Genomic DNA, 23,242 nt, shown 5'->3' on the forward strand with positions numbered 1-23,242 from the left:
TGGGTTTTTTTGCTGTCCAGTCAGCAACAAATGGGGACTCACCTGGGGACAACACCGACAACAATCCCAGAAGACCAACCGAACATCTCACCACAGGGTTGAGCATTTGCTAGCACAGAGACAACGCTCACCCAAAAGGGCCGCGCGTGCCCTGATGCCGCTTCCCTGTGTGGTGCCATCGCCTCTGCGAGTCGACAAGGATGCTGCCACTCAAAAGGATAATACTGCGCTTTAATGTTTTAGAGACAACKGACTTCTGCGTGGTACAACGGCAGGCTGTATCTACTATACATATATACACACTCACTGGGTGTAGTTAAAGCTCATGTATTTGACCAATACTAATGTTCCCCCCAAAAATGCACCAAATCTTACAACAGCAAAAAAGTGAACAAAATCCAAGGCCACAAGTAGAGAGAGGTATGTTTTAAGGACTACAGGTCACAGAAATAAAAACTGGTGGTGGTGCAATATGAACTTTATCCTGAATAAAGATAAGTGGTTAAAATGCAACCTTTTCATTACCTCAGAAGACAGCACTTTACAAAGAATTAACAGTTCCAAATGACTAAAGCAAGCAGACAGAAACAAACATTAGTGGGTGCCTCTTTGGTCCTCAAATTCTCCTTCCAACTTTTGAGCTAAAAAGAGAAAAAGTTTTACTCTGAACTTCAGACAAGGATGATTTAAGGCTTTTTAGCTGGATATTTGAAACACATACTGAACTCAAAAGTGGCAATATCTGCTCTCAATCATTTAAGGAAAACAAAAGCCAGAGAGTTAGTATATTTTATAAATGTGCAACACCGCAGCTTGGTCCAGAACAGCTTGTTTGTGCTAGCAGAGAAATACTTTCACAGCACCTAGCAATACAGAATCAAGGATACAGGATATTAAAAAGGATTTTTTTTTCCTAATAATACTGTGAAGGTCTTCAAGGTAAAGTTAGTGTAATGAAATACATGAGGTTATTGACAAAAAGAAGGGTGGGTAGTTACAGTAATAAATAAAGATGGGGATTTTTTTTAAAGCCTTTCTTATTTATACTCTTTAAAGTTCTTTAGGCTCAATGGAAATTCAGCCTGGCATAAATTTTGCTTTGTTTCCAGCACAGGTTGAAAAGAGGAGCCTGAATGTGCAAGAGTTAGTAAGATCTAGCTTGCCTTTTAGGTTAGAATACAGAACATCTTGGATCCATATTCAGCAAAGCAGATATGACTACAGGAACAGGGCATTGCGGCCATCTGACACRCTGGTTGACATATTATTTTTTAAGTTTTGCCTCCTGTACTTAGTTTGAGAAGGGTGGTTTTCATTTGTGCATCATATTTTCCCAATTAAGAGTGTTACAAAACTCATTAAAATTGTAATAAGTTATAAGAAGTTCAGCCAAGTCCAGTGGACTGAAGCTTTTTGTACCAACTCTGCCACATACAGAGGTTGCCACATACACACAAAAATGTGGTTTAATTCATTTTGATGGCCCTGGAAATGCTTTTCTCAATTGTTCTTATGAAATAAGTTGTTATTTCAGGTTACTTTGCCCTGGAATGACCTGACAACAGGCAGGAGAGCTACAACGTACTGTGTTCAAGATTTCAGCGCCCACCTTTGGTCCAATGTTTGAGAGAAGCAAATCTTGAAATGTTTTAAGAGAAATCATTGTTTTCAGAATACTGGACTAGTTTTAGCTACTCAGTCTAACAAACCCATGGAAATCTGAGAAGGAAAACTCAACATATAAAAATCATTAAAAACCTCTTTGGATAGCTTAGGTTTTTGCAGACAAACTATTTTTTTTTCCTGTTAAAGTTTGTTTAAAAAATAGCCAGAAATTGAGAGCTAAAATGGTCAGATATTCTGAGGCACAGAGAAGAAGGTGCATAAAACCCTTTAAATTGAGATAAGGCTGTGCCCCAAATCATTTAGCAATTAATTCCCTGCATGTTAAGAGGCTAGGAAAAACACATTTTTAATTCTCAAACTGAAAAAAAAAAAAGGATTAATACTAGCAAAAATATAAAAAACCACCAGAGGTAACATCTCGAAGAGGTATAACATACATATTCAGATATCGAAACAGCCACCAAAGGATTTGTAATAAAACACAATCAGAGATAATTCAGGACCATGTTTTTCCGGCAGTGGTACAGTATTTGCAGCATGTAAGCAGTCCTACAAGGATCCTCAGCCTTTCAGTTGTTTCCTATGCTGCACTGTATTTATTCTACCAAACAGAACTATTTCATAAATATCCATTTCACTCTCAAACCCCATTTTTCTCCTAATGGCAGTATATTTTGTGTTCCAGATGAAAAAGCATTTTCAAAACCCTATTCACAGCTGTGTAATTTGGTGACATCAGCAACGTTAGAAATCCAGGACAAGCCTACCTCATCGTTACATTTTTCACTTGCCATCAAAAGTCTTTCACTGCGCAAAGACTATGACAACAATTCACAACGATTTAGTTTAAAAGTGAGATGTAGAAACAGATAAGAACAGACAGCGACACTGGACAGAACAACTTCCAGAGTGCATTTAGAGAATGGCACAGTTTCAGCTCCTGATGAGAGTCAAGAATTCTTCACGGGTCTTTGGATCTTCCCGGAATACCCCCAACATTGTGCTGGTTACTGTTTTACTGTTCATTTTCTGTACCCCACGCATTACCATACACATATGCCTAGAAGAAATGAGAGCGAGAGTCAATAAGCCAGGCAGACTCTGTAAAGAGATAAATAATCCTGCAAAAAGAGAAACACGTGTTTCTTACAGGGTTAAGCTAAATTCCGTGGAAGTAATGAAACCTCCATATTCAGAATGAACATCTACCTATAGTACCTCAGCTTTCCTCTAGAGAAAAGACAGTCAAATTCTCAAAAGAGTCAAAAACTCTTGATCACTTCCCTCTCTCCTCAGACCATAAGAAAATTCCACTCTTCCAAGATGTGCTCTGATCCCAGGGATTGCCTGTTGCTAGACTTGAGCTCTGCTCCCTTTGAGGAAGCAGAGGGCACACCGAGGCAGAGCGTGGATTCGGCTCAGTGCTGCCAGTTACCACATCTCTGCAGCAGATGAGGAGGCCCCCATTCGAAAGGGCTCCGACGCACCAGCCCTTTTCGCTTAACCAGGCAAGGATCACGCCTGCCTGCACGGACCCTGCCTCATAAGCAGGCAGGGGACACAGCGAAAGCAGCCGAAGAAGAGCCAAGAGGCAACACGCAACAGTTCTGCAGCACACAGCTGGTGTCGCGCACACGGCCACCGCGCACAGCCCGAACGCTGCCACAGAACCACCCCGGGTTACTTACGTTGCTTCAATAACCACTCCAACTCCAGCAGGCTGTAAGGCTTCTGTGATGGCTATTGCAATTTGTTTGGTAAGGCGCTCCTGGACTGAAAGGACAACGGAGAGTTCAGAATCAGCGTTAGACCTGACTAGCATAAAGGCACCGTCAGCATCTGCATACTACACCCAGGAGAGAGGATAGCGTCAAGTTACTGCGTTCTCCCTGCCAAGGGGACCTGATCCCCCCTAGCTCTGCTCTTCCTGCCTAAGTCATCTGAGGAGTAGTGGTGCCAGATCCTACCTTGTATTTCGGTTTATTGGAGCAGGCCTTTTATTCTTGTTTATCTGGGGAATCATTTTGCATTTCACAAGTTTGCAGSAATCTGCAGTACCATGATTTGTTATAACAGATCTTGTGTGTCCCCTTACGCAGTTAGATTTTTCACTGTTCACTTTAAGACTTGTGTTGCCATGAACAGGCCAAATTTAAGTACAGGACAATGAAACCAGGCTGATCCTAACCCAAATAGTCAGCTCCAAAAGCAGTTGCTCTTCCTTCAAGGGTGGTTTTCTAGAGCCAAAACTCAGAAGGAGAAAGTGGTACATCACAAGGGGTCCACGCAGAGGGGAAGGGGGGAGATGGCAACAACAGAGCAGGGAGGCAAAACATCCAGCCCCTCCGCACTGCCTCAGATACAAAACACCTGTGTCAAGAAAAGTGTTTTTCTTAACACTCTAGCTTACAGGTGGACTGCATCTACCCAGTTACCAGTACCCTGAGCTGGCTAGCGGAAGGCTGCACACACTAGGAAGAAAACCAGCTATTTACCTTGTAATCTTCTACTGTATATTTCCACGATCCTAAAGAGAGAGAAAAAAAAAGAGGAAACACAATCTGTTATAGTTATTCCTATCGGACCGTTGTCTAATCTTCACGGTTAAGTCTGCACTGCCAAGCAAGACCACTGCACTGATCTGTGCCCTTTCGGGAAATCCAAGCGACATCATTCTGCTGCTGTGCCCTTTCGGGAAATCCAAGCGACATCATTCTGCTGCTCGGCTTCTGGCAGGCGCTGCTTGCTTGAGGACCTCCCTTAGCCCACCACAATTTTTAGCGACCTACCCCCACCCCAAACACTGCCAGGGCAACCCTGTCACTTCTCCTTAGGGCTGCTTTTGTTTGACTGTTATATTTGAAGCACTTGCACCAACACCCACCTGGAACATACATTTACAAGGGAATCCATGCCCAAACACTTCCTGAAAGCTAATCCTGGAACTGAAGTTGGACTACCTCCTCCTGCCTCAATGTAAACTGAACACTGTTTTAAGGACAGTTCAGATATTTGGATTTCCAGAGGGATACTGAACTTGAGCAAGAGATGTTTTGGATTCTTGCATTTAACCAMAAACTTTAAGAACAGTGAGAATTTATTATTATTATTATTTTTATTTAAAACGGATACTCTCCCCCAATGTATCACACCATCGCTCACATTTCACTGCAAGGATCACCTTAGTGCTGCTCTCTAACATGACTTAGAATTTAACGCATTTGTGGGACAATGCAAGTGATATCATGATCATTTATCGTCACAGTACTATAATCCACATATTTAAGAGAAAAGTCTTATGACCCCCTGGGTTAGAGTGTTTTTTCCTGCAGATCTCAAATGCTTAATTACATGTCAAGTGGCCAGGTAAAGAAGCTGCTACAGAAAGAAAGCTTCAGTACCCATCTGGCCAGACCAGACAAGAAACAGACACACACTGGCAGCCTGAGGCATCGGTTACAAAAAACATTCAGACAATGAGACTTGCCTGCTGTTTTGGAGAGAGAATTATATGCAGAAACCCCCTTCCAGAAATGAAATGGTTGTGTTATAGCTATTCTAAACAAAGCAAGATAATATTTAGGTTAAATATATAGATAGGAAAAAGTTGATGCTGGTAGATATAGGGCTTCTCATATGCAAAAAGGGTTATTTGCATCAGCATTTCAAGCCTGAGCTTAAAATCCAAAGAAAGATGTTTGTTTACTGAATACAGGTCATCCACAACCACGGAAACTCACCCCATTAGACTAATCCTATTAGGAAAGATTATACCTACAGCACCAATAGCCTCACAAATCTTTGTCCGAACACCGGTCGCATTATACAGAACAAGGAAGGGAAGTACGATTTGGCCCACGAAGCTCTTTTCACGGTAAGCACTCGAAAGCAAGTGAGGACTGAGAACATTTTGTTATACAAGAATCTAATCTTTTCATTATTACAGTATATGAGAGTTTCACCCTAACTTGAAAAGGAGGCAAGATTCAAGCTTTAAAGCACAGTAGAGGAAGCCTTGCACGTTTCCAAGCATGTTTCTRTACTGAGAGAAGAAACAGTAGGGAAATTATAGGCTTTTAGCACCATGTTGCCACTTGCATTAAGAATCATTCAAGACAATTTTGAGCCCCTTTTCACCTCTGCAATTCAGAGATAATTGAAGATCAGAGCAAACACAAATCGATTGATGCATATTTCAAATGCGATCTTTAATTCTGAATTCATGCTCTTCAGAAACAAAACGAAGTGCTAAGGACACTACCTCTTCCGGAAGAATATAGGTCCAGACACAGTAAACAAATATGAAAGTTCAGTGTTGAACTGCTTGTTTCAACCTTTTAATCAGAGCCCGCCGTGATTAAAGTGTCCACTACTAGACCAGAGTCCACTACTATAACCACTCCTGAAAGACGGTCTCCCTGTAACGTGAGGTTGCATCAACAGCAGCTTGACCTCCAAGGGCCTTTCTACTTCCAAATCAAATTCATCATTGTGCAAACTGAGCACAGAACAGAGCTGAGTGAATTTAAAGCACTTTAGCATCATATCCTACACATTTCTTACCCACTAAGAAAACCCAGCAGGCGTGCAGATTTACAAGGCTAATTCTCATTAGTGTTACTGGAACTACAAGAAGATTAGCAGATGCATCAAGGAAAGTAGTATAAGCAAATGCTATGTGGTCTTTCTGAGCTGCAGCCAGTTTCCTCAGATTTGTTTGTCAGAAGAGAACCTTCCACTCCGGTATCCCATAATCCGCTTATTTAAGGGATCTACCATCCCCTTCCCCCCTAGAAGGGGGGTGTCACTTTATAACAGATTCAGTGCAGCAACTGATCCAAGGGCACTTGCCAGAGGAAAAAGCTATTTTACATAACAACTGAGTTTCTCAAGTGTATCATAATTACTTTGTTTCTTAGACTGAGCCTTATCTACAAAATCTACCCTGAAGTTCTCTCAGCAGGTCTCAAGTGAAAGAAAAACGTCAAATTTATCTGAAGAGTCAGCTAAGAGATATGAAAGCTCTAGACTCCATTCAAATCCAGAGATACTGTGTTCATTTACAGTTTGGAAGTTCTGGGGTTTTGTTCTTACGGGTCAATATACATGCAAGAAGTAAACAGCTAGAGAATCCCACTGGTTTCGGTTGCCTTCTTTAGAAAGAGCAAGTTTCCCTGCTTGTTCATGCTCCTGTGCTCCCTGCGGACACCAATGAACATGCAAAAGCATTACAGCCCTACTACAGTCGACTGTGATGTGAATGAACAGAGCTCTAAGACTTATCTGTCCTCCCCACAAAAACCGTAAATGCTGAGGATTGGTCTAAATCCAAATTGAGGACGCAAAGCGTGCTGAGCTTTAGAAGAAGACCAGATTAGAGAGATTAGCACAGTGAGAACAGCTTGGAATCCTTTGTACAAATTAGCATCACTTTCACTACATTAACACTTACCTAGCAAGCTTGCTGAGCCCGAGTACTTGTTTGTTAGGAAGATAGCCAATATGTACCTAGACAGAGGAGAACAACCGTTAACAGAATCAAAACGCTCGCTTCCAAATGCTTGTGAAACTCATGCATAGAGAATGAGATGTGCATTCACCCCAGAACTAATTCTGGAACAATCCAGAAGTGGGATTCATACAATTCCAGCATGTGGGAAGGACATGCCACCATGCAAGCCTGAAAGATTATGGAGCTAACAAAGACCGTGAATGCCTGGAGAGGTCAGTGTCCTGGTGAAGAATACGTAAGTTTTCTGAGGGGRAGAAATATCACAACTTTTCAAGAGCCAAGGCTTATGTTCCAAGTCTCAGGAATGCTTTAAAGTATTACATTTGGGTACAAAAAGCAGTCCTTATTACTCAGCACAGCAYCACTCATCTAAAATAAACATGCTTTTCTTTCAGCGCCTAAAATGGGTTTAGGAAGAGGGAGAGAGAGAATACACTTTCTATTTCCAGTGAAAGTTCTGATGGCAAGAAGTACTTAACCACCAAAACCAGGCTGCACTTACGGAATTTTTTTTTTTTTTTTTTTTTTAAGGCCAACTCATGTGCTACTTGTAGTGTCAAAGATTACTGTATGATTAAGTCAACTTCCATCCTACTTGAATGCAGATTTACTGAACATTAATACTGGACTATACTGAAATAAATTCTTGCATAGACAAATGTTTGGATGGGGAGGGAGGGGGAAAAAGGCATTTATTTTCTTGTGTTAGAAAGCAACATAGGCTACTGAATTCAAGTGGGTTTACAGTTGTAGCAGATTGTAAACCAGCATTTATGTCACTGTACCAGAGACTTGAAAAATTAGCCAAGATACAGTAGGGGAGTATCAGTGATGGCTTCTCTCTTAGGGCTTTGCCTAGAGGCCCCGTCTCAGCACCCTGTATTGCTGTACCTGCAACAGAGGTACCACAGTGCACCTAATTACCTGGCTAACTTGCTCATTCCTATCACTTCTGTTGGGTAATCAACCCACTGACACCTGAAAGACATGAAACATTTCAGATCAAGTAAGAGACATAACTTAGAAATAAGCGTTGAATCCTGTCCCCCATATGAGTATCTTTGTGAATTTTTATTTTTAAGATAGAGCTGCAAATACAAGACCTATCGATCAGTATTTGCTGCCTGTTTGATGTACCCAACAGGAGAATGGTTAGTCTGAGAATATTTAGAGGCATACCAAGTCATTTAGCAGACCATTATACGAGCAGGACCGATTCGGTGTTTGCGAGGAGATTTCTCCAAACCACACAGGCTAACAGCTAGATGTAAAAAGAATGCACATATTGCCACAGAAGTAATGAAAAGAATATACACAGTATGTGTAACCAAGAAAAATAGGCAAAATAGAAAGCTTGCATAGAAAAAGAAGTTACTTTGTTTTCTAGTATAAAATACTAACAGCAAGGAAAGAAAGGAGACAAAACTGAGATGACCCTGCTAGTTAAATAAGTGGTTTCTCTTCAAGTACTTTGTTTTGGGGAGACAGTATGCTTGGAACATACGTGGCACTGATCAGATTTTACAGAAGACAAGCCCTTGCACTTGCCAGCCTATGAGTACTTTATGGTAAAACAGATGGATTAAAATAAGCTCCATCCTTCTGTGCTAATGTGGGAGTGAAGAGGCTGAGATTTGCAAAAGTGATTTCTAACTCCAAACGCTTCATCAGGTTTACAGTGCCTAACTTAAGAACTATTTTTTAAGGTTGTTGACACTACAATTTCAACACCATCTGATATACAAGCCCCCTTCACGGGAATCCCAACCGGAGCGGCCTCCTGCTAGTGATTTTTGAGTACAGCCCTTCTGACTGCGCTTGCTTATTTAGGACAGTGCTGCTAATCAGAAGGTTGTTCCATTTGCAGGGGCTCCCGAGACAAATGCGCACTAGATAGCTCGGAGCCAGCAGTGTAATCCCTGACAGAGCAGAGCCAGTGTGCAGGGCGAGCTGCTTTAATATCAAGATGTCTGCCCCCAAGGCTTGCTGCTGCTTCACGAAGAAGAGCTTTGATACAAAATGTCAGAAACCATTAGATTATTTAGACTAGGAAGGGTTGAGCATTATGTTTTACGGGCTTAAATCCAAACAAAATTGCTTTAAGAAGGTCCTCCTCATTTGTATTCTAAGGATTAACTTCTGAAATCATAGCCATAAGTGGTAAATGTAGCTGCTTTTTTTAAAGCTGTAACTAAAGTCTTTTGCATGTACTTTAGGTCTTCTATCCTGTATCCCAGTATTTATTTTGTGAGGAAAAGTTACCTTTCCAACAAACGGAACGAGGTGATGCTCACACAACGAGAACATGTCTATGTCCTTCACAATTACCATCTCATCGTGATCTTCATCAAAGATGGCATCATTCAGAACATCTGAAATTAAACACTTATATTAAAAAAGTTATACGCACAAGCACGGAAAGTTCTTCCAGCCACTAACTGAGAAAGCTACACGTGTCATGAGCTATCTCAAAACTCCAGATTTTAGGGTTAAGACAGGGGAGAGAAGCATGGATTAACAATGCAACCATGCTTTGGTTGGCATAAGATCACACCATCGGCACAATGCTATGTCAGACTCCCTATGGGCTAGGCCGAGAGACAGTCTATGGTGCTTTATTAAAATGGTATTAGCTTGTGCCAGGTTTGAAAAAGCCTGGCCTTTGCAGAATTACAGGCATCTTAAGATTAATTGAAACTACAGCTGATAAAGCCAGTGCTGAAGAGGAGAACACATCTAGAAGTAGGCTTCCGTGTGCCTCCACATACCACAAGCAAAGCTCAGCCCGAGYTTAGAGAAAAGCTGAGCCATCACAGTTGTTTCTTCACACATTTGAACACCTGCATCACTATCTTCCAAGGAAGTTTTGCGCCCAAATAGCATACTCTCTCCAGTTTCGTCCTGAAACACACCAGCCAGCACCTGCACACACAAACATCTAGAAGGGGCAGATCTGCGGCCACAGATCAGGGAGAAACGTGCTGCGTCCTGTACTGCAAGCAGGCATGCAGATGCACACTCCAGTCTAGCTCTATGTTTCAGAGTTAACGAAGAATATGAAAAAAACCCATAGAGACAGAGGAAGGAAGAGACAGCTCTTCTAGCAGTAAAAGGGCTTGGGGCTTTGTTAGTCTCAAAGGTCAGCAAACAAATCCTCCCTCAGTTTTCCAGATTTAGCAGTCCCCTGACAAGTCCCCAAGCATTCCTTACACAGGTTACAGCAGATCAGCGTTGTCTCCAGAAAGGATGCAGGGAGCGGGACCATGTTTGGAGAGGTTAAAAGTAGAACAGCCGCCCCAAGGTAAGAGACAGAGCTTTTCTGAAGAAGAGAGAATCGGCACTAGCTGCATAGAAGAGCTGTTTAGCAAAAAACCCTGCAAACAAATAACTTGAGGCCACACTGACTACTTGGAATTGCTTCCAAGAACTGCCAGTGTCACACATAGCAAGGCCAGAAGAGAAACCAAGGGGCTCAGGGACTGCCCAGCTCCATCCAAAGTGGAGCTTGGCACCTCCAGTGATGATTACAGAAATCTAATAGCTGTGTCTGCTCTATTTGCCTTTATGCCTTCCCCTGACGCGCACGTACACCTAATGGCTACCATCTGTTGCCGATAACGTATCATCATCATGGAGCATTTTAATTTCCTGCTTGCTATCAGCACTACACAGGTAACCCTGGAAACTGAGCGCACGATATTCTGCCTGCGACTCGCATTCCTTCCCGAGAAGTGCTGACAACCTGGAACACAGTGAGGCTGAACCCCAGAACGTTTTCGATCTGGGCAGAGGGCAGAGAATAGAGGGCGTGAAAGAAGCCAGGGAACAACTTTATGCAGGCACAAGATTTTTTGTTCTTCATCAAATGTTAGAGTCTAGTTTACACTGAGCACTGCAGGAGAGGCATGGTATCTTTTTGCATATATGGGAAGCACCATGAACTTGTATTACGATGAGTTCAGCCAGGAATAGCCAGAACCTGAAGCACAGCAGAATCCGCAGATAGGGAAAAGGAGCGAGAGCAGCGATCCAGTTCCTCCCTCCCTCCCTCAGCACTCTGCAAACCTGCCATTTCCACAGCAGAAAGGCAAACAGCGTTTTTATGAAACCTGCCGCTATGCACAGCATTATTAACACAAAATCCAAACAGATCCAAGAAGCATCTCCAGAGTGACTGCTGATGTTATTAGACCACCAGCTTGGCTCAGACCAGCATTGCTGGGAGCGTATCAGGGGCCGATGTTAGATATGGATTTACGTCAGCACACGCACGGAGCAGACTGTTCAGAACAGTCGAGAAGGGCCACATTCCCATTAAAAGTCATAGTAATGCGCGACGCAGCGTAAGGCCCAGTCCAGCTCAACAGAAGGATCTTCAACCCAGAGAAGTTGTCAAACACACACACTTTTTAAATATATATGATGGATCCTTACAGACTTCATCTAAGGAATCTGTTGCTGTGCTGAAGAACTGTGTTGTATTATGGAGAGAGCTGTTAAAGCTGCGAAAAAAAGGTTAAGTGACCTATGAAGCGTCACATAGGCCACTTCAGGGACAAAATACATCCCTCCCATGGCTAAAGCACTGGAACAGGAACACAAAGGTCACCCTTCTTGCATAACTCCCCTCCTTAGGCTACAACCCAGAGTCATAGCAGTTTGTGTAACGCACAGGGAGTTTTGGAGGCATGCAATAGCAATAGCTATTCCTTGAGAAGGAGGGCCAGAATCCGTAAAGAAAAACAAGCTTACCGTTAGCCTTTCCACTAATCCCTTCACAACTGAAGGGGTTGATGATACAGGGGAACAAAGGCAAAACAGAAGCTGGGACAGGAGGCAGGACTCCCTGCCTGAACAGCTACAGTGCTAGAATAGAGCCCCAGTCCCCCATACCCTGCTGGAGTCCTTCCTGCACACGTTTTACAAGTCTGTTCCCCTGAAAATGAGCATAGTCCAAAGTCTGCGTCTGTCCACACACCTCCCCCTTGAAATCTGAGTCTTCTGTTGACAACGAAAGAGCACTGGGCAAAAGTAGCTGCAATGAGATGCTGTGCTATGTCCCACCACAGCACTGCTCTTCAGTAATCACCCTGGATAGACTTTTTTGGCAAAGACCCTTGTGCAGAGAGGCAATAGCGTTTTATACAACTTTGCCTGCCTTTTATTTTTTGTAGTCGTTCAATTTGTAATAGCATCAACTATGAACAGGGTCCCAATAGCTTGCAGCACATGTTCCAGAGAGATTAAGAGAGCTGAAAGAACAGAAAAGGAAACAGGGCCTCAGATCAGCCAGGCCAGAAGCAAAGCTGGGGACAAATTCATATCTCTTACCTTGTTCTTATGTTCCATCTACTAGGCCACACTGCTTACTTCACTAGCTTGATTACTTTCCTCTGAATTTCCTCATTTGGAGGCCCCAAAATGTTTGCTTCAACTCCAGGCTAGCTTTTCCACCACTGAGGGCAGGATATAAAAGCAGTCTTCCTCCCCAGGCCTTCCCCAATTCACGCAGGGCAAGTGTGACATTTTTATACTGGTTACATCTTTCAGCTCTAAAACGCTTACCTGCCTGTCTAATCTGACTGCACCTTTTCCATCCTTCCCTCCTGGGACAACAGATTCTTCACAGCAAAAACGTAGAAGTCCACAGGACTTTCAGAAGAAGGGAGGGCCAGAAGTAAATTCGCCTAGTTTGGTTTCCTAACAAAGCAAGACACCTACAGATCAGAAGATGCGCTCCTCCTCAACAGGCTACTTAAGCAAAAAAAAAAAAACCTTCCTCTCCAGCGAAGTGACCCTTTTATTCCCTCCGAGTACCATCTACGTAATCCTCCGCGTCAGTAAGAGGATATGACTTGCGTCTGTTTTGTGAGCAAGACGAAAGGCATGTTCTTAACTAGTCCCTTGGCCTCTCAGAGCAATACCTGCCCTCGCTCCGAGAGATTTTACTAGTCATGACTGCAATACAGCTGTGCTCAAGTGCTGTCACAAAACCCTAACTATAAGCCAAAGGAGACTGCAAATACTGTATGTGCTCTCCACCATCTCAGAAAACCTAAGGGAATTTACTAAAGCCCTTAAGCCTGAACACATTACGTTAATGAAAAGCTAAGATTTGGATAAAAATACATGGCTTGGAGGAAGGCAACAACAAGAACAAGCATTAGATGTACAGTTGGGGCAATCCCTAGATTATTCCAGCTGATTTTTTCTTTGGCCCAGAGTTCAGGTCCTGTTGTAGAGACTTCAGAGGGTTGATAAAAACTAAACAGTGACCTCTCTTGCAAGGTAACTCCTGTTTTTTTTCTCCTCTTTATCTTCAAAGAAAAAGTTGATAAAAGAAAAAAAAAATCAAAATTGGATGAAGACATAGAACAAGAGAGACCTTTCGGGATTTTGCGTCAGAGCTAAGCAAGAAGACCTGTTGCTATAGAAACTATTTGCATGGCTTTAAGTGACACAGGAAAGCAAAAGCACCTCTGGCAAGCAAAGATAAAATGCCCACCCAGCAGCTGCCTCACTAGGTGAAGGGAATGAAGCATCACAGCACCCTGCAGAGCAGCGCTGCATCAGCTTCACAGGCCTTCGGATGCCCGATTCCCTGGCTGCTTTTGACTATGCCTGCGAAACACAAGACCAAAATGTTTGTAGATTGTTCTCACTCTGGCTCAAGTTGCTTTACTAAAGCTTTAAGTTGCCCCACTGCTTGATGATCGCTTAGTCTGCACTGCTTCTCGCTAAGCAAAACACCAGCGTAGCTGTAGAGCTCAGACCTCTCCAGGTTTCCAGTAGAAGTACACTTGCTGTAGAGCAGCTTCAGGAGTCAAAGGCCCCTGAGCACCAGAAGGGCTGATGCACATTGCCCTGAGGATCGCACCAGCATCTGAATTTTGCTAGTTAAGTAGGCAGGAGAGTAATGAATCTTCTCCCAGTCCAGCATCAGCAGGCACAGTAGAGGAATCAAGCTGAGGATTGCTCAGTGTCAAGAGGATGGAGGCAGCCTGAGTTGCTCTGCTGCTCCTTGAGCTGACCCACCCCCGTGGAGGTGTAAAGCACAAGGTTTTCCTTAACCCATCACATGGCTCCAGGCTGCCCTCGTTACAGCCTCCGTGTTCTCCGATAACCCACAAATCCCCCAAACAGCAGCAGGCAGAGACCCTCTTAGGAAGGGGTTCAGACTTTGTCACAGACATGCTGAGGGGGAGCAAGAAGCTGCACAACCCCAAGACCCAGTCTGAGCAAACTGAAGCACAGCCTGAGGCTGGGTTCTGCTCTGCCAGGAGCAAAAACTGACTCACAAAAATCAGTTGCAGGGGATCTTGGGCATCTAGGAACAGGTAATGATTTGGAAGATGCTCCTGAACAGCAATGTGCTATAGCCAGAGACCAAAACTAACCATTCATTACAGTAGAATGAGATGATATATGTTGGCAGGTACCTTTGACTGCCTTTCCTGGGTAAAAATTCCTTTTAAGATCAAGAAAATCTGAACACAAACATAATCCACATACAGCAGGAGGCCTGGAGCTTCTAAAAGCTAATCATATGCTGGGAAACCAATGGACACCAGAGTCAAATTAAATCATGTGGAAGGAAATTGCTATAAAACTTTCAGGTGCTGCTGGGCAAGTAGTCAGATAGAGTCAAAATTGAGATTTATTCATGTGTTACACTATAGAACAATTGTAGTTAAGCAAAATATTCCAGACAAGCAACACAAGAAAATTACTACAGCCTTTAAGYATTAAAAGACATTTTCTTTGTGGAATTTATTATGCATACAGARTAGAGAATCATACTACAGTAACACTCATCTATATAAGTGTAAACTGCTGCAGAAAGTTAATGACTTCCGGTAGCTAAGAGCAGAAATGTTCTGGTTAGGCCAACTTCACAGCAGAATTGCTATTTGCTTCAAGCAGTCTTGAAGGGCTCCAGAAAGAGAAGCAGCCTAACTTGTAACATTACTGTTTAAATAGGCAATAGAATTCAAAAGCTGCAGAGGATTAAACAGGCATTAGTACTAKGTAGCTTCCTTGTTGTAACATACCTAACAGGAAGGAAAACAAGCCTCAGAAAGGAGAATTTACAAGTTTGTGAAATATTTGTGAGATATTAGTCATCACTGCCATGCCAGACGACTGGAAATGAAGTTCAACTTCAGACAGGAACATTTGCTTCCAAAGAAAAGCCGAACTCCTCAGTTACTAGAAACAGAACTGAACCAAATGTGTAGTTTAAGGCATATTTTGTAGAAAACAGACAGGAAAAGCAATATTATTCAATTAATTCTGAGCAAAATTTGTATGAGTTCATTTTCTAGGAAGGTAAGTATTTTCCATGCTGCAGTGAGAAATTCAAGAAATCAGAAATTACAGACTATTGTCTATAATAGTTATTGCATAAAAGATCAGTTATTACAGACTCCCAGATGAAGCCAAGATTAGGTTTGAAAGTGATCCTATGCCGATACATTTATTTATGAGGGAAAGCAGGGTTATGGAGACACTCATTAAAATGTATCAAGGTCTCAATAACTGTTTCATAATGGCTCACGCCATAGAAGGTGCTGAAAGCCCCCCATCCGCACACCACTCAACCTGAAAGAAAAGGTAAAGTTGAAACAACGCTTTGGAAAAGCGACATAAAAAGACAGAATCTTTAGTAGGCAAGATCCTAGAGCGGATGGAGGTTAAAAGATTTAATAGATTCCTGACAAAACAGGAAACAAGCTTAGTTAACAGAGTATTACTTAAGTATCAGTGGGAGGGGGGGAAACACTGGAAAGTCCTAGCACCCTAGTTCCCAGCAGAAATAAGTTTCACTTCATTAAGTGCCTGCTTCAGCATAGGCTGCTTCACACATTTGGGAACAAGGGTTGAGGGGGGAAAAAAAACAAACCTTACTGTGAACAAATCTGTCTCTCCCACCTTTTCGGTGCATCAGAAACAAGGCATGGCCATACCACCAATAACACTGAAATTTAAATTAGTAGTAGTTTAGACTGTCTTGTGTATGAGAAGAGAACAAGCAGTATTGTTTCCAGTAACAGGAAAGAATGGAATAACTCACCGGCTCTTAGCAAAGGGCAGTGTTGCTGAGCAAACAGCCTTGCTTGTTTAAGGCACTGCCTGCCTATTTTTACACTGTGATGCTTAGCATCTCTCCTCCATAGCAAACTGGGTAGGCTTTGAAAACTTATGAGCTTACTCCATTGCTGTCATCTGTCAAAATACCAAATCCACAGAGACAAGAAGGTGAAAACAGAAGTACGAAGCTCATTATTTATTCACCCTTCTCCATAGGAAAGTACATAAACTAATGAGAGAAGAAATGCAAGATGCACACAATTCAGATGTTAGTCTACTAGTATTGGACATAACTAGGTATTATTTGCTTTAAAATAAAATATGCACAGTAAAGTCACTTAGTAGCTGGCTTCAAGGGAAATCAAATGCACATGCAGCCTTTCAAACCATGAAGGTTGAGAAATCAGAGTTCTCTTCAGTATTTCTGATTTTCATTTCCCTATTAAACATGCTGAAAGGGCAGCTGAATCTGCCAGCATAATTGAATGCTAATGTACTGACCAGAGAAGTCTGGCAGTTTTTATTCATTACCAACATCACTTACCAGCAACTACACCATTTAATGAAGATGCAGTTTTGTTTAAAGTGTTTATGTATGTTGAAGACAAGTTAGCTTCCTACTGCAGTTGTAGGGAGCTTACTGAGCCCTGTGTCTGATGTTTCCTACAGTACTGCACAATCAGAACCAGCTCCTTTACTTGTGCCTTTTGAAGCTAGCATCATTGACATTTGCCACTTCTGGAACTCACCATTTAGTTCTGTTTAGCAAGATTGACTTTGAAGTTTTCAGCTTTAGTTACAATTTAGTACTGCCTGCAATCTTGTATTTCCATGTATTTGCTCATTTACTGCATTTGCACACACTTGTCCCTTGCAAAGTTTATAGAGTTTCTCAGACACCATCTCTGAGTGGCATTAAGCCTTTATTAAAGGAGGGACAGATCTCTTAAGGTTTAGTCTTCGTGTGGCAAACAATTGCTGAATACACTACACAGAATTAAAGGCAACCAGCTACCAATAGTCAAGCTTACCTTTATTTACCAAGAGTAGAGGTTACTATTCTGTTACATAGAATTTTCTCCCAGGAGCATGAAGCTGATAAATCTGACCCTCACCCAAGAGGGGGAAAAAAAAGGCAGGACAGAAGCACTGCACAAAGCTGAGAAGACAGACTTTTGGTATCCTGTCTGCTCTGCCACCCTTGCCAAGCCATGAAGTTCAAGATGTTTCTGTTGTAAAAGCCGTTAGTCTACATGCATGCCCAAGGGTGAGCAGCCAGCATTTTAAAGTCTGCTCCCCAAAGGGGCTTTATTTCAGATCACTGGAAGCATTTTTCCTCCTCCGATGAAAGTCTAATTTCTAGTACTACAGAATTGAGATCAATACATTTGAATACGTTCTGTCAAAGAAAGAGCAAGTGGTTGAAGACTTTAGTAAAGCCAGGATTATAATGGGAAATAAAGACAATCTAGGAAGAGAGTATCAGGAGCCAGATTTAGACATCTAGTAAGCAAACTTCTAATAACACTGAAATACACTATCCTGACTAGATGTAGAATACAGCTAGCAGAGAAGAGGCAGAGCAGGAACACTTACTCTGCACTATCAAAAACAAGCTATGAAATGTATACAGTGGAAACTGGAAACAGCAGAATCGTCTTTGCTACTTGTGGAAATTTGAATGGGAAAAAGCAGCAGAACTTAGATATGATCTTCCCCACATCACTCTGAATTAAGGTATGGAAACTATGAAAGATACATGTATGATCAGGAGTCCTGGAAGCAAAAATACAGACACCTTGGAAGGGAGAGCAGTTATCCAGCATATTTAAGCATGACCCTGATATATTAGCATTCTCAGATACACCCTAACCAAACAGATTAAGAAAAAAGTTTGTTCTTAGGGTGAATTATCAGGCAAGGTTTGGAGAAAAAAATACCCATTTGCTGACTCTATGCAAACCATGTTTTGGATCAGCAGCTTCAGAAAGTGCTACAGGGTGAAATGGGACTCCACTCACACCACTGTGCCTCCTTTCCATCACCAACACAGAAGGCAGATCACTGCAAGGCAGGCAAGGCCATCATCCCTCACCATACCCAAAAGCTTCCAACCACCTGACTGCACTCAAAAGCACTCAGTCACAAGAGCTAAAATCCACCAGAAGGGCTAACCTCTAAGAGCAGTGGGCAGCATTCAAGGCAATCAAGTAGCTTAGTTTTGTAACCAAGCACAAAACCTCTATGTTCTCACTTAGAGTGAGTGAGGTTTGAATCAAGTATTCTAAATGCCGCAGACCTACAGTGTACCTCCAACTTTACACTCCAACCTTCACTAGATTTAATTTGGGAATATAATTTCTGCAAAGCTTTTTTGCTTTTTGCTTAGCAAATCAAAATGCCTCCAGAAGTAAGAGTTACTTTCCCTTGCTTATATAAAATAGATACCCCACCCAGACAAATGCAGAAGGCAGATTTTAAAGCCTGCAGCTATACTTAACATTCACTTTCTTGGGTTTGGCTTTGACACATCTCTGGCTGCACAGAGGCACAACAATATTTTCACATACCAGCAAGGGTTGTAAGCTCAGCTAGGACCAGCTGAGGTCAGGTGCCTGTTGCAACATCTTGCCTCTGATGCTGTGTTTATACAATCACAACACAAGAGCATGCACTTGAGAAATCTTCTGTAATTCCTGAAAGTCCCATCATTTCATCTATAGCAATCACCTTCCACCTAGTGAGAGGTATGACTTGAACTCATACCTCAACCTTCCACAAATCACAGCCTTAACCCCTGAACATGCAGGCAGTTCCAGATTAAGCAACTGAATGAGGTGGAAAAATAAATCGGAGCATATAAAGAGGTGGGGGCATTTGTTCTTTTACAAGCCAGTTCCTGGTGCAGTCCACAGCCTGGCTATGCAGCTGGTCGTACTGGCATAACCAAGCGAACAGCACACTAAGATGCAGCGGAGGCAAGGGGCCAGAGCTGCATTTCCACAGCCAGCATCGCTCCCAAAGACTTCATAGGTTTCACAATGCATTTAAGCATCTCCCAAGTGTAAGCTACCTCCACATCAGCTCTCACAGCCAGCTCCTCATCCACTAGTCATTTTGCTAGCTGCTAGGGATTTCTCCTTCAGTTACAGCTCTTTTCTCCTGTTTTGCTAACATGAATAGACTGGAAGCACAGCATTGTATTGGAAAAGAGAAGCAGCTGGAAAGTAGAAAAGGATTCCCCAGCTGACACAGGAACAGGTGTTAATGTCGCCATTTCATTTTRCCTTTGAAAAAAGCAGTCCAAGAGTACAGTCACTAGCAGCAACAATAACTTTACTCTTGGATATAATACAGCTCTCCCCATTGTGGATACTCAGAGGGGACTGTTCAGAACTACTCTGCTCCAGGAAATCAGGATCCCTGAGAAGCCACATTGCACAGAAGGAAGAAGGCATTGAAAAGCCAAAGGGAATCAGCCTGGCTTAACTGGCTCCACACACAAGACTGGCAGCAAGATAAGAAAGTCTCACAACAGGGAGCAACCTCATCCGAGTTCAGCATGAAAATTCATGCTCAGAGACTATCACTAAAAAAATCCTTCTGCTAGAGACTGGCAGGATGACTATGAAACCTCCCATGTTGTACAGCAACGAAGAGACAAGCACAACCCCAAATGCAACAGGGAAGTTATTCCCAGCAGATGAAGTATCATGCCGAGTCCCTGATGAAACCTCTTCTCAAACAATACATAGCAGGACTAAAATGAAGAGGTCCAAGGGGAACAAGGATGACCAATGCAGGCCAGAGACTACTTTCAATTGAGAACCCCCAAGCCTGATTTGGTCTGCAAGGCAAAACAAGGGTCAAGGGAGAAATGCTATCAAAAGCAAAGAAAAGCTAAGAAACATTGGCACATGAGTATAAACTGGCTGTGAGGAAGTTAATGCTGGAAGAGGCAATCAGGTTTTGGAAGGGGCAACAATTTTGAGAAGTGAGAAAAAGCAAACAAGACAGCTTACAAGTCATGCATGTTTATGAAAGACAGATGGGTTAGCAGGAAGCTGGACTTGAAGGTCCTTTCCAGTCCCTGATGCCAGCCACAAGCAGTTTGGCTTTTCCCATCCAGCTACAACACTGATGCAGTTCTGGGGCAGGCTCAGGACACCCGCTTCCCTGAGTACAGCTCTGGACATGCTCAGCCCATTTCTCATTTGCATTCAAAAGACTCCTTGCTGTCAGCATTGGTATCTCTCATCCACTGACAGGAACTTGCCTTTCCTCCTGACAAGGAGTGAAAGGGGGAATTCCCTGGTTTCCCAAGCCTGTATTACTTGTAAAGGGTGCAGTCCTTCGCAGAAAGGCTAGGAAGAGGAAAAAGTTTCACTTGAAGCGAAACCAAGTCTTCAAACAGGATTCACCCAGCACCGGAGCCAAGAGACAACTTCAGAGCTTCTGGTGATGAGAAGGAGACCAAAACCCACCAGCTTCCTCTCCTTGTACCCTCAGGGAGGGCCCGCAGCCACCAAGCCCTGAGAACCTTCACCCGGGGCAGCGATGTGAGCCCGGGGTAGCGCTCCGAACCCGCACTCGGAGACAGGGCCGGGATCTCCCTGACCTCCTCACCTCGCCCCTCAGGCTTCACTCCCAACATGGAAAATGCCTCACCTGGTAAAAGCATTACCAGAGCAGGACCCTTTCTGAGAATATTCGGAGAATCTACGTTTGTTAATAGAAAAAAAACCTCCTTATCCGCTTCTGGGCACACCTGCTGGCCAGAGGTGCGAGGAGCTCCCAAGCGCAGAGTTGGGATGTTCGCACCACAAGAGGAGACAGAAACACCTGCTTTATGCACCCCAGCCAGCACCGCACGAGCTCAAAAGAAAACGTGGACTCCAGCAGCACGAAGTTGGAAAAAAAACTGGATTTGAGGGAGGGAGGGAGGGAGGAAGGAGGGGAACCCCCCCCCGTCGCGGCCCCTACCCGAGATGGTCTCCTGGTAGCCCTTGGTGAAGAACTGCATGGCGGTGGCGGCCCGCCACGGCGTCTTGAGCAGCCCCTGCCGCTCGGGGTCCTCGCCCAGCGAGCGCAGGATGGTGGTGTAGGCGGCCGCCAGGCTGGGCAGGCTCAGCTCGTTGTCCTCCTCGCTGCGGGGCCGCTCGCCMCGCCACCCGCCCACGCCCACGCCGCCGCCGGGGACGCGCGGCTTCTCCGCGCCCGCCGAGGAGGGCGGCAGCGGCGGCCGCTCCTCCCGCGCGTAACCGTTACAGCCCCGCGCCGCCTCCATGGGGCCCGGCCGGGCGCCCCCGCCGCCGCCTCAGCGCGCCGCGCCTCGACCCGCCGCCGCCTCAGCCTCAGGTCGCCTCAGCCCGCGCGCCGCCGCCGCCGCCCGCTTTATACCGCCCGCGCCGCTGCCATTGGACGCCGCCGCCCTACGTCACCCGCCACCGCCCGGCTGCGGCGCGGCGCGTGTCATGAGCCGGCCGGCCTCAGCCGTGGGGACATSGCCCGGCCGCCCCAGCGGCTACAGCTGCTCCTGCTGCTCGCGGGCGTGGTTTTTGGGGGGGGGTGTTCCTTGGAGGTTCGGAGCACGCAAGTGGCACCTCTCCGGAGGGGAGAAGGGGAGAAGGAGCAGCTTCTCCAGCTGGGTTTTGGGGAGCTGCAACACCCCCGTTGCTAATCCAGCTCTGGGTGCTGCAGCGTTTCTGGCTGCGTTTGAATGGAGGCCACACATGTGTATGCGCCAGGGCTGGCAGTTTTGCACCTGAAAATGCCGGATTAACTGTTTTTGGTGATTTAGATACATTTTGGAACTCAATTTTCCGAGACGACTCAGCCCTCTGAAACAGAACCCCCTCAGCTGGGTTTTTATGTATCTTATCATAAGATTTTATTGACGCTCCCCTATTAATGACACCCCATGCTCTTGTGTAGCCTTCCCAAAGCAATTTCTCTTTGCTGTTGCCAAAAACATCCCCCCCAAAAAAGAAAAAAATGAAACACGGGCTGGGAAAGACTTTCCCCCCTGATTTCTGCAGCACCCAGCAGCCCTGCAAATGCAGCCCGGGATCCATCCGCCCTTCAATGGAATGGTGAATCACCGACAATTTAATCGGATTGCCCGGAATAACAGGCAAAACTGATTGCAGGCTCCGAAAATACCGGCGCGTTACGCAGCAAGGCACGATGCAGCTTCCCCGAGGGAGACAGCCTTGAGTTTGGGCGCAGGAGTCAAAAAAATAAGAGCGGGGATGCGCAAGGTAGATGCCAGCGATCCCTCAAGCTTAACTCTTGCCTGGGAGAAAAAAAAACGGGATCGCTCCTAAGCAAGCGCTCAGGAGGCCAAAGGAAATATTCGCCTGGRGGCGGAGGGCACATTTTATTTACGTACGAGTGTATTTATTTACAAGTGTGCTTCCTCTAAAGAAATGCCCTGCAGGCCAGCGCTCTGCAAGAAGCCAATTTAGCGATCTTGCTGTAAGAGCTAAGCAGAGGCGTGATAGCTGCGGTCCTCGGAGGCCGAGGATCGCTTCTCCCAGTCCTCCTGAAGACAGTTTTCCTGTGCTCTGCTCAGCCACCACCAGCAGCAGCCACGCAGCTCCCAGGGACCGGCCGGCCCCAGACACCACGTTTCAACCCCGACGTCAGGAACAGCGGTGCTGGCACCGACCAGCCGCGCAGGCACCAGCGGGATCCGGGCTGCGACCTGAAGGCTGCGGACGTTAGATCTGACGAAACCCCCAAAACACGATTACGCAGCAAAAAATGGAGCCAGGAGAAAAAGCAAACAGGGACTGGGGACTCCCGTCACCAGCCGTTTCCATGAAGTCGTCTGCTGAACCCCAGAGCCTCCCCTAAGAGCAGACTGCAGGTGCGTTTGTTCAGAAGACAGATATGACTGCAAACACCCAACTGCTCCGAAAGCAGCCAGAAAACTCATGTGGAAGTTCACTTTGGACGTTGCCTCCCTCCTGCGAGGGCCAGATGGACTTTGGATGCTTTGTGGGACCAGCT

General features: G+C 44.6%; 1 protein-coding gene across 1 annotated transcript; it reads right to left on the reverse strand.

Annotated features, from left to right (window-relative positions):
- Positions 1 to 216: 216 nt before the first annotated feature.
- GCH1 (GTP cyclohydrolase 1) lies at positions 217 to 21,534 on the reverse strand. The gene is made up of 6 exons (XM_026056205.1): positions 21,212 to 21,534; positions 9,401 to 9,510; positions 7,079 to 7,134; positions 4,122 to 4,153; positions 3,315 to 3,399; positions 217 to 2,686 (listed from the first exon to the last, which is right to left on the reverse strand). Exons 1-6 carry the CDS (start codon positions 21,513 to 21,515, stop codon positions 2,560 to 2,562), a joined length of 714 nt encoding a protein of 237 aa, XP_025911990.1. The 5' UTR covers positions 21,516 to 21,534; the 3' UTR covers positions 217 to 2,559.
- Positions 21,535 to 23,242: the final 1,708 nt, after the last annotated feature.

This window comes from Apteryx rowi, unplaced genomic scaffold (genome assembly GCF_003343035.1).
Source record: "Apteryx rowi isolate R43461 unplaced genomic scaffold, aptRow1 scaffold_13, whole genome shotgun sequence".
Lineage (NCBI taxonomy): Eukaryota > Metazoa > Chordata > Aves > Apterygiformes > Apterygidae > Apteryx > Apteryx rowi.